Source organism: Mustela erminea, chromosome 14, assembly GCF_009829155.1.
Source record: "Mustela erminea isolate mMusErm1 chromosome 14, mMusErm1.Pri, whole genome shotgun sequence".
Taxonomy (NCBI): domain Eukaryota; kingdom Metazoa; phylum Chordata; class Mammalia; order Carnivora; family Mustelidae; genus Mustela; species Mustela erminea.
In genome coordinates, this window is record NC_045627.1 from 77167482 (window position 1) to 77179527 (window position 12046).

At 35.0% G+C, this 12046-nt stretch overlaps 1 protein-coding gene across 1 annotated transcript in view; it reads left to right on the forward strand.

Annotated features, from left to right (window-relative positions):
* The window catches only part of ATRNL1 (attractin like 1), a 796208-nt gene that overhangs the window by 286152 nt on the left and 498010 nt on the right, over positions 1-12046 (forward strand). The window contains exon 22 of the mRNA XM_032313798.1: positions 8636-8730. Coding sequence (XP_032169689.1) covers positions 8636-8730 — 95 coding nt within the window. The remainder of the gene's footprint in view (positions 1-8635; positions 8731-12046) is intronic.

Below are 12046 nucleotides of genomic sequence, written 5' to 3' on the forward strand. Positions count from 1 at the left end.
TTTCCCAAAATTATTAGAGATTGCTCATTGTTAGTCAAAATATTTAAGAGTTGGGGATATCATTTACAGTTGTTCCAAACTCCAGGCCCCAGGCTGTAAAATCAGAGGATTCATTTATATAGTGTTTATCATTTCTTCAAGTTGTGACATACATCCCTTTGGTATTTTTCTATTCACAAAGTTTTCAAATGATTGTTTCTAGCCAGTAATATATTTAAACATGCAGTATACAGTTTGTATTTTGTAAATAATGAAAATTTAAAATATACTGAAAAGTATAGTGCACATACTTTTATATATATGTTACATATCCTTCTGTAGTATATATAATATCATTTGAAAGTTGTGTATATTACTAAGGTTTAGTAAAACTTAACACTTTGCTGTATTTCCTGCAACAGTACAAGCTTCAGCTCTGCTCACCTTGGTGTAAGATGAACATGGTGTACAGGGTCCCACCCTATATTTAGTCCCAACAGCAGGATTTTCCTAGGACTTCTTTTTTTTTTTTTTTTTTTTCTGTATGAACTTGCTCTTGCTTCCAGATTGTAGCTGTTCTAGCACTGAGGTGGGGATATCTGGAAGGAGAAAGGACAAACAAACAAAAACCTCACAAATCTAGGGAATACACTACTGGGCCATCCCTTGAGTTCTGAACTCATTGCTTTTTACCTGCAGGACATTGTTCTAAAATTTCTCCTCTCATTAATTTTTCCCTTTCTACTAAATTTATATTTATGCCAATCAGTATAAAAACATGCTACTTCTCTCCACTTAAAAAGTAGTTCACCCTAAAAGACAACCTAATGAATGGGAGAAGATATTTACAAATGATGTATCTGATAAAAGATTAGTATCCAAAATATAAAAGAACTTATACAACTCAACACCTGAAAAACAAATAATCCCATTAAAACGTGGGCAGAACACATGAATAGACATTTCTACAAGGAAGACATAGAATGGCCCACAGACACATGAAAAGATACCAGCATCACTGATCATCAGGGAAATGCAAATCAGAGCCACATTGAGATATCACCTCATACCTGTCAGAATGGCTAAAATCAACATCACAAGAAACAATAGATGTTGGCGTGGATGTGGAGAAAAAGAAGCCCTTGTGCACTGTTGGTGTGAATATAAACTGATGTAGCCAATGTGAAAAACAGTATGGAGGTTCCTCAAAAATTTAGAAATTGAATTTTCCATATGATCTAGTAATTCCACTTCTGGGTTTTAACCCAAATAATATGAAAGCACTAATTCAAAAAGATATATGTATCCCTACATTTATTGCAGCATTATTTACAATAGCCAAAGTATGGAAGCAGTCCAAGGGTTCCATTGATAGAAGAATGGGTAAAGATGTGGTGTGTTTGTACAGTTGAATATTATTCAGCCATAAAAAGGAGTGAAATCTTGTCATTTGCAACAACATGGATGGATCGGGAGAGTATAATGCTAAGTGAAATAAGTCAGCCAGAGAAAGACAAATACCACATGATTTCGCTCATATGTGGAATTTGAGAAATAAAACAATGAACAAAGGAAAAATAAAAAGAGACAAACTAAAAAAAGACAAATAAAAACAGACTCAACTATAGAGAATGAACAAACTGATCTTTACCAGTGGGAAGGTGGGGGAGGGTGGAATAAATGTAATAGATTAAGAGTGCACGCAGCTTGATGAGCACTGAGTAATGTATAGTACTGTTGAATTACTATATTGTACACCTGAAACTAAAACTGGATGTTAAGTATACTGGAATTTAAAAGAAGTGGTTTTCTCACCTCTCCACACTTATTCCTCCTGCTGCTTTGTCATTACTCATTAATTATGATAACATGATAAATTGATTGTAGTCAAACAGGACTTCCTGTTTTATACCATAATGAAATAGTTCATTAAAGTAGTACAAAAACTTGGGGCGCCTGGGTGGCTCAGTGGGTTAAAGTCTCTGCCTTTGGCTCAGGTCATGATCTCAGGTCCTGGCATGGAGCCCCGCATCAGGCTCTCTGCTCAGCAGGGAGCCTGCTTCCTCCTCTCTCTCTGCCTGCCTCTCTGCCCACTTATGATCTCTCTCTCTGTGTCAAATAAATAAATAAAATCTTTACAAAAACTTATTTTCAAATTGTGTACATTTGCATAAACTTGATACTTACTTAACATTTTAATGTTTTTTGTTATGTACTGTATTTGGCTAAGAAGTTCAGAGTAAATTTCAGCATTGAGATACATGTTTTTAGTGCCAGGTAATTGTTCATTGAGACTCCCCTAAAAACACACCAACATGATATTTAAAACTGTTAGGGGGAGAGGTAGATCATCTCCTGGTTAAGTGGAAAATTGCACGGTTGGCTTCTGGAGGAATTTGATTCTAAGCAGCTTTAAAACAAACCATTTTGTTAGGACCACAAATTTTATTCAGTTTATAGTAATTAACATTCACTGACAGGTACTCTTATTAGTCACGTGAATTGAATAATACTCCTACTAATTTTCTTCCAGGATTCAGACTTATTTTTTAGCTCAAGTCACATTAAGATTGATCATTAGCATATATATGTTGTACTGATCTTGTTCTTCCAAATTGAATGAATAAGAAAGAATAGTAAAATCAAAGTTGAATGCCTGGCCAAGAATCTAATGGGATAGGATTGTGCCACAGACCTAGGGTCCATAGAGGCAGAAGAATGGGGGCACTGCAGCCACTGCTCACGGATATGAAGTGTCCCTTGTTACCAGTCCTTACCTCCCAGAGCAGTCTACTCCTGACTTCTTCATACTTAACTTTCATGCTAGAAAAAGTAAATAGAATTATGCAGATTCTTGAAACTAATTTTGCAGTGCTTACATTTCCTCAGTCATATTTTTCCTTCATTTTGAATAGATACTACCTTTCCACAGTATTGCAATCTTGCCTCTGAACCCCTGCCAGCTGGAACTGACCAGGCTGATCACTATTCTCTTTTTTAAACAACATATTTACTTGACTCCCATGACAATAACTTCTGGTTTTATTCCTATCTCATAGGTTGCTATCTCTGTCTCCTGAATATCGATTATTTACATTGGTATGCCTCAGGGCTTATTTCTCACACCTCTTCTCTATTTGTAGTTGGTAATTTCCTGGCTTCAGGGTTTCAGATCTCCTCTAAAATGTTGATAATTTGCAAATTGTTATCTACTAAACAAGGTCCTAAGCTCGATTCAACATATCGCTTGGAAATTCAATAAGTAGCTCAACCTTCACATCTTCAAAACTAGACTCCTAAAGTTTCCTCTAACTCCCCCAAAATAAAACCTATTTTTTTTTTTTTTTTTTTTTTTTCAATTTTTTATTTTTTATAAACATTTATTTTTATCCCCAGGGGTACAGGTCTGTGAATCACCAGGTTTACACACTTCACAGCACTCACCAAAGCACATATCCTCCCCAATGTCCATAATCCCACCCCCTTCTCCCAAAACCCCTCCCCCCAGCAACCCTCAGTTTGTTTTGTGAGATTAAGAGTCACTTATGGTTTGTCCCATCTTGTTTCATTTATTCTTCTCCTACCCACTTAAGCCCCCATGTTGCATCACCACTTCCTCATATCAGGGAGATCATATGATAGTTGTCTTTCTCTGCTTGACTTATTTCGCTAAGTATGATACGCTCTAGTTCCATCCATGTTGTCGCAAATGGGAAGATTTCATTTCTTTTGATGGCTGCATAGTATTCCATTGTGTATATATACCACACCTTCTTGATCCATTCATCTGTTGATGGACATCTAGGTTCTTTCCATAGTTTGGCTATTGTGGACATTGCTGCTATAAACATTCGGGTGCACGTGCCCCTTTGGATCACTACGTTTGTATCCTTAGGGTAAATACCCAATAGTGCAATTGCTGGGTCATAGGGCAGTTCTATTTTCAACATTTTGAGGAACCTCCATGCTGTTTTCCAGAGTGGCTGCACCAGCTTGCATTCCCACCAACAGTGTAGGAGGGTTCCCCTTTCTCCGCATCCTCGCCAGCATCTGTCATTTCCTGACTTGTTGATTTTAGACATTCTGACTGGTGTGAGGTGATACCTCATTGTGGTTTTGATTTGTATTTCCCTGATGCCGAGTGATATGGAGCACTTTTTCATGTGTCTGTTGGCCATCTGGATGTCTTCTTTGCAGAAATGTCTGTTCATGTCCTCTGCCCATTTCTTGATTGGATTATTTGTTCTTTGGGTGTTGAGTTTGCTAAGTTCTTTATAGATTCTGGACACTAGTCCTTTATCTGATATGTCGTTTGCAAATATCTTCTCCCATTCTGTCAGTTGTCTTTTGATTTTGTTAACTGTTTCCTTTGCTGTGCAAAAGTTTTTGATCTTGATGAAATCCCAATAGTTCATTTTTGCCCTTGCTTCCCTTGCCTTTTGCGTTGTTCCTAGGAAGATGTTGCTGCGGCTGAGGTCGAAGAGGTTGCTGCCTGTGTTCTCCTCAAGGATTTTGATGGATTCCTTTCTCACATTGAGGTCCTTCATCCATTTTGAGTCTATTTTTGTGTGTGGTGTAAGGAAATGGTCCAATTTCATTTTTCTGCATGTGGCTGTCCAATTTTCCCAGCACCATTTATTGAAGAGGCTGTCTTTTTTCCATTGGACATTCTTTCCTGTTTTGTCGAAGATTAGTTGACCGTAGAGTTGAGGGTCTATTTCTGGGCTCTCTATTCTGTTCCATTGATCTATGTGTCTGTTTTTGTGCCAGTACCATGCTGTCTTGATGACGACAGCTTTGTAATAGAGCTTGAAGTCCGGAATTGTGATGCCACCAACGTTGGCTTTCTTTTTCAATATCCCTTTGGCTATTCGAGGTCTTTTCTGGTTCTATATAAATTTTAGAATTATTTGTTCCATTTCTTTGAAAAAGATGGATGGTACTTTGATAGGAATTGCATTAAATGTGTAGATTGCTTTAGGTAGCATAGACATTTTCACAATATTTATTCTTCCAATCCAGGAGCATGGAACATTTTTCCATTTCTTTGTGTCTTCCTCAATTTCTTTCATGAGTACTTTATAGTTTTCTGAGTATAGATTCTGTGCCTCTTTGGTTAGGTTTATTCCTAGGTATCTTATGGTTTTGGGTGCAATTGTAAATGGGATTGACTCCTTAATTTCTCTTTCTTCTGTCTTGCTGTTGGTGTAGAGAAATGCAACTGATTTCTGTGCATTGATTTTATATCCTGACACTTTACTGAATTCCTGTATAAGTTCTAACAGCTTTGGAGTGGAGTCTTTTGGGTTTTCCACATATAGTATCATATCATCTGCGAAGAGTGATAATTTGACTTCTTCTTTGCCGATTTGGATGCCTTTAATTTCCTTTTGTTGTCTGATTGCTGAGGCTAGGACCTCTAGTATATGTTGAATAGCAGTGGTGATAATGGACATCCCTGCCGTGTTCCTGACCTTAGCGGAAAAGCTTTCAGTTTTTCTCCATTGAGAATGATATTTGCGGTGGGTTTTTTATAGATGGCTTTGATGATATTGAGGTATGTGCCCTCTATCCCTACACTTTGAAGAGTTTTGATCAGGAAGGGATGCTGTACTTTGTCAAATGCTTTTTCAGCATCTATTGAGAGTATCATATGGTTCTTGTTCTTTCTTTTATTGATGTGTTGTATCACATTGACTGATTTGCAGATGTTGAACCAACCTTCCAGCCCTGGAATAAATCCCAATTGGTCGTGGTGAATAATCCTTTTAATGTACTGTTGAATCCTATTGGCTAGTATTTTGTTGAGTATTTTCGCATCTGTGTTCATCAAGGATATTGGTCTATAGTTCTGTTTTTTGATGGGATCCTTGTCTGGTTTTGGGATCAAGGTGATGCTGGCCTCATAAAATGAGTTTGGAAGTTTTCCTTCCATTTCTATTTTTTGGAACAGTTTCAGGAGAATAGGAATTAGGTCTTCTTTAAATGTTTGGTAGAATTCCCCCGGGAAGCCGTCTGGCCCTGGGCTTTTGTTTCTTTGGAGATTTTTAATGACTGTTTCAATCTCCTTACTGGTTATGGGTCTGTTCAGGCTTTCTATTTCTTCCCAGTTCAGTTGTGGTAGTTTATATGTTTCTAGGAATGCATCCATTTCTTCCAGATTGTCAAATTTATTGGCGTAGCGTTGCTCATAGTATGTTCTTATAATAGTTTGTATTTCTTTGGTGTTAGTTGTGATCTCTCCTCTTTCATTCATGATTTTATTTATTTGGGTCCTTTCTCTTTCTCTTTGATAAGTCGGGCCAGGGGTTTATCAATTTTATTAATTCTTTCAAAGAACCAGCTCCTAGTTTCGTTGATTTGTTCTATTGTTTTTTTGGTTTCTATTTCATTGATTTCTGCTCTGATCTTTATGATTTCTCTTCTCCTGCTGGGCTTAGGGTTTCTTTCTTGTTCTTTCTCCAGCTCCTTTAGGTGTAGGGTTAGGTTCTGTGCTTGAGACCTTTCTTGTTTCTTGAGAAAGGCTTGTACCGCTATATATTTTCCTCTCAGGACTGCCTTTGTTGTGTCCCACAGATTTTGAACCGTTGTATTTTCATTATCATTTGTTTCCATGATTTTTTTCAATTCTTCTTTAATTTCCCGTTTGACCCATTCATTCTTTAGAAGGATGCTGTTTAGTCTCCATGTATTTGGGTTCTTTCCAAACTTCCTTTTGTGGTTGAGTTCTAGCTTTAGAGCATTGTGGTCTGAAAATATGCAGGGAATGATCCCAATCTTTTGATACTGGTTGAGTCCTGATTTGGGACCAAGGATGTGATCTATTCTGGAGAATGTTCCATGTGCACTAGAGAAGAATGTGTATTCTGTTGCTTTGGGATGAAATATTCTGAATATATCTGTGATGTCCATCTGGTCCAGTGTGTCGTTTAAGGCCTTTATTTCCTTGCTGATCTTTTGCTTGGATGATCTGTCCATTTCAGTGAGGGGAGTGTTAAAGTCCCCTACTATGATTGTATTATTGTTGATGTGTTTCTTTGATTTTGTTATTAATTGGTTTATATAGTTGGCTGCTCCCTAAAACCTAGTTTTCTTAATCATCACAGTTAATGCCAACATTTTGTGTGGTCACGGGTCAAAAAAACTTTACCTTTCTTTCTTTCAAATGCTACATCCCATCATTCAGTTAATCCTGTGTGTTGAATGCTACCAAACACATTCTGAATGTCTGGCCTTTTCTTGTAACCTCCCCTGCTAGTACCCTTGCCACCATCACCTGTGGCCTATTTCTTGCAACATCGCTTTTTACGAGATTCATAGTTAAGACTAACTTTTTTTTTTTTTTTTCTTTAATGAGAGGTTGGTACTTGTTTCTTCTGCCTGGATTGCATTTTCTTCAGTAAACTCTGCAGCTTATATTACTAATGTCTTTCATCTTTAAATGTTCCTTCTCAAAATTTCAACCGAACTCCTACCCTGACAACAGTTTCTCTCCTTTTCATTGATTTATTATTCTCCAAAACACTTAATGTCATCTGTTATACTATATACTTAAGTTATTCATTTATTTCTAATGTCCATCCAGAACATACTGGCCTATTGATTTTACCTTTGCAGTTTCTGGCAGTCAGATGAAAACTGGAAATATTACCTATTGTACAATTCTTATTATCCCACATAAATTCTGAGAAAGATGAAATGTTGTCTTATGCTAAATTAAAGAGAAATTTATAAGGTGGATCTTATAATATATATGTAGTAAGCAACATATAAAGAATGATGCCTCGATAATTTTAACAATAATTTCAGTGATATTATTCCTATCTTTACTTTTTATTTTAATAGTGTTTAATGGCTGAGGGCATAACATGAAAGGTATGTATCCAAAAAACAGAAGTCATCTTTATTTAAAATAATTTGAAATGTTTTTTGTAAAGGTGGCAGTTTAACATTAATGAATAATTCTTCACTCTTGTATAACATATGAGGCTACTCATGATATATAACCCTCACATCTTTTACCTTGGTTTCAACATTTTACATGACAAATTAAAAATTGTTTACATGGATTTCTTTTTGTCAATTATTAATGAATTACTTCTGTAGAATGATGTTTATCACAGAGTCATTTTTAAATTGCTAAAGGTAAAAATTACCACAATAGTAAAGGAAAAATAAATTCATTAGAATATGTGATGAAGTATTATTTATATATTAATGCTCATGTGTTCTAAGAATTTTGATTTTTTGAAATTCCAAAATGTCTGCCTATTTTTCTATCTACGAAATTTTAACTGGAATCAAATGCACCAAAATGTTGCCTGTATTTTTCTCTAGTTTTAAGGTTATGGTTGACTTTTTCATTTCTTTTCACATTTGTGTACTTTCCAGAATATGTATTCTGTTTGTGTAGAACTTTTGTAATGACAAGAGAAGTAATAAGTACAATTTTTAAAGAATTAGAATTTCTTCCATAACTGTATTTTGCTTTTTGTTGCTTGATAACAAAGATACATATATTGGTAGTCTTGAATGGGCCACTGATAATTAATAATAATTATTTTTAATACTCATAAACAATATGTTTCCACCTAACTTTTCTTTATCAGTTTGTGAAAGTGCATACACCAGGATTGTATTTTTTTTTCCTCCACAGACAGCCTTTTGATTGACTATCAGTTTACCTTCAGCTTATTGCAGGAAGATGATCGCCACCATACTGCCATAAACTTCATAGCGAACCCAGAACAGGTGAGAAGATAATTGAACTTTTATTATATAATTATATTAATATTGTGGGATACATATTTTTTGTTATTTTTCTATTGTAATTTTAACCTCTTCACAGAATTACTTCATTGCAGGGATTTTGAAGAAAGACTAATCATGTTAATTTTTTTGTGTGTGTAAAATTTATGTATCTTTGTGATTAAGGGAGTTTGTGTGTTTGATATTTCAGATCTGCCAACAGTCCTACAACTTAAATTGTATGTTTTAGTTATTTTTTCAGTCTCATCACAGTGTTTGTGCTTATAATTATGCTCTTAAACTGGGGGTAACCTTATCTGAAAATAAAAGCCATAAATTCAAAACGTGCTATATTAGATATGTTATTTTTCTTATACATTTTTGCACAGTAGTAGATTTTCCACTGTCTTTTCTTAAATCCACTGGTTTATCTAAGTTAGATGCCTCCTGGATTCTTTTTTAATCATTTTTATTGAGATATAATTAATATATTACATTATATAAGTTTAAAGTATATATAACAGGTTGCTTTGATACATTTATATGTATTGCAATATTTACCATGGTAGCATCAGCTAACACCACTATTATATCACATAATTATCATTTCTTTTTTGTGGTGGGAATAATTAAAAGCTAGTCTCTTAGCGACATTGATGTATATAATTCAGAATTATTGCCTATGTTAACTATGCTGTGCATTTGATCTCTGGGACTTATTTATTTACTGTTTGCAAGTTTTTTTTCCTTAAACAGCATGTTCCCAATCCTGCCCAACCCTCAACCCGAAGGGCTTTTATGAGTTTGGCTTTTCTAGATTCTACATATAAATGATATGATTACAAGTATTTGTCTTTCTTTGACTTAGCTCATTTAGCATTATGGAATACTTGTTTCTTTGAACAATTTACTGCATCAGTGATATAATTATAAAAGTTTGTGAAGTTTAAATGTATGAAAGATTAATTGTAAGTCATCACAGAAAAGGGCTCAAAGTTTGGAGTAACATACATGTATTCCTATCCATCTGAGATTGTATAAAGTTAGAAAGTCAAGGGAATAGAAGTATCAATCATACAGTTTATTTGGGTAGAATTTTAGTTCTTTTGAAACTGAAAATAACTCTTTAAAAATGAAGATGTTACAAAATGAAGATGGTAATGAAATATTTGAATTATTCTTTTTTGATTACTGTGCTTAGAACTGTTAACATGAGATCTAGTCTCCTAAAAAGTTTTTAAGAGTACAGTACAGTATTGTGAACCATAGACACTATATTATACAGACTAGACCTGATTCTTGCATAGCTGAAATTTTATATCTATCTATCTATCTATCTATATCTATCTATATATATATATATATATATATATATACAGTGTAATAGGTGAATAGGTGAAGACTGGTAATTGCCAGAGGTGGGGGTGGAAGTGGGATAATGACTTCCACCCCAGCCCCATCTCTGGCAATTACCAGTCTTTTCTCTTTATCTATGAGATCTGGGTTTGGTTTGGTTTAAATTATACATGTAAGTGAGATCATACAATATTTTTTTTTCTGTCTGGCCTATTTCACTTGGTCTAGTGCCTCACGTTCTCTTCATGTTTTTGCAAATAGCAATATTTTCTTCTTTTTTATGGCAGAAAATTATTCCATTGTATATGCATACCACAATTTCTTTGTGTTTTCATGCAGTGATGGACACTTACATTGCTTCCATATCTTGGGTGTTGTATATTGCAATGAACATGGAGCACATATATCTCTTTGAGGCAGTATTTTCATTTTCATTGGGCAAACATCCAAAAGTAGAATTGCTGGATCATACGGTAGTTTTATCTTTAAATTTTTCGTAAATTTCCATATTTTTTTCCATAGCATCTGCACTAATTTACATTTTCACCAATAGTACATAAGGGTCTCCTTTTTTTCACATCCTCACCAACACTTATTATTTCTTGTTGTTTTGTTTTGTTTTGTTTTGTTTTGGGTTTTTGTTTGTTTGGTTTGTTTGTTTGTTTGTTTTGGTAATAACCATTCTAACCTGTGTGAGCGGATATCTCATTATGGTTTTGATTTGCATTTCCCTGATAAATAGTAATGTTGAGTACCTTTTCTTGGGCATCAGTGTGTTTTCATTAGAATAAGTCACAGGAATAAAAGATACAATAAGGGAACATAGTCAATGATCTTGTAATAGCATCATATGGTGACAGAAGGTAGCTGCACTTGTGGTGAACATAGCATATAGAGATGTTGAATCAGTATGCTATACACTTGAAACTAACATAACATTGTTTGTCAAACTGGACTCAAAACAAGTTTTTAAAAGCCTATTCAGATCCTTTGTCCACTTTATATTTTTATTTTTTAATGTTTTTCAAGTTTTAATTTAAATCCTGATTGGTTAACATACAGTGTAATGTTAGTTTCAGGTGTAGATTTTAGTGATTCATCACTTACATACAACACCTAGTGCTTATCATAAGTTCCCTCCTAATACCCATCACCTATTTACTCCATCCCTCAGCCCACTTCCCCTGTAATAAACCTGTTCTCGGTAGTTAAGTGTCTGTTTTCTGGTTTGCCTCTCTCTTCCTGCTCCCTCCCCACCCCTTGTTCATCTGTTTTGTTTCTTGAATTCCACATGTGAGTGGAATTTCTCTGTCTTATTTTGCTTATACAATGATATCTAGCTCTATCTACATCATTGCAAATGGCAAGGTTTCATTCTTTTTTATTACTGAGTAATAATTCCATTGTATATATTTGTACCACAGCTGCTTTCTCCATTCATCAGTCAATGGACATTTGGGCTCTTTCCATTATTTGACTGGCTATTGTTGATAATGCTGCTATAAACATTGGGGCTCATGTTCCCCTTTGAATCAGTATTTTTGTATCCTTTGGGTAAATACCTGGTAGTGCAATTTCTGGGTCATAGGGTAGCTCTATTTTTAACTTTTTGAGAAGTATCCACACTATTTTTCAGAGTGGTTGGACCAGTTTGTATTACCACCAACAGTGTAAGAGGGTTCCCCTTTCTCCCCATTCTCGCCAATACCTGTTGTTTCCTGTATTGCTATTTTAGCTAATTTTAGCTGACAGGTGTGAGGTGATATCTCATTGTAGTTTTGATTTGTCTTTCACTGATGATGAGTGATATTGAGCATCTTTTGATGCATCTGTTAGCCATCTGTATGTCTTTTTTGGAGAAATGTCTATTCATGTCTTCTGCTCATTTCTTAACTGGATTATTTGGTTTTGGGGTGTTGAGTTTGGTAAGTTCTTTATGGACATCCCTTTATCAGAGATGTCA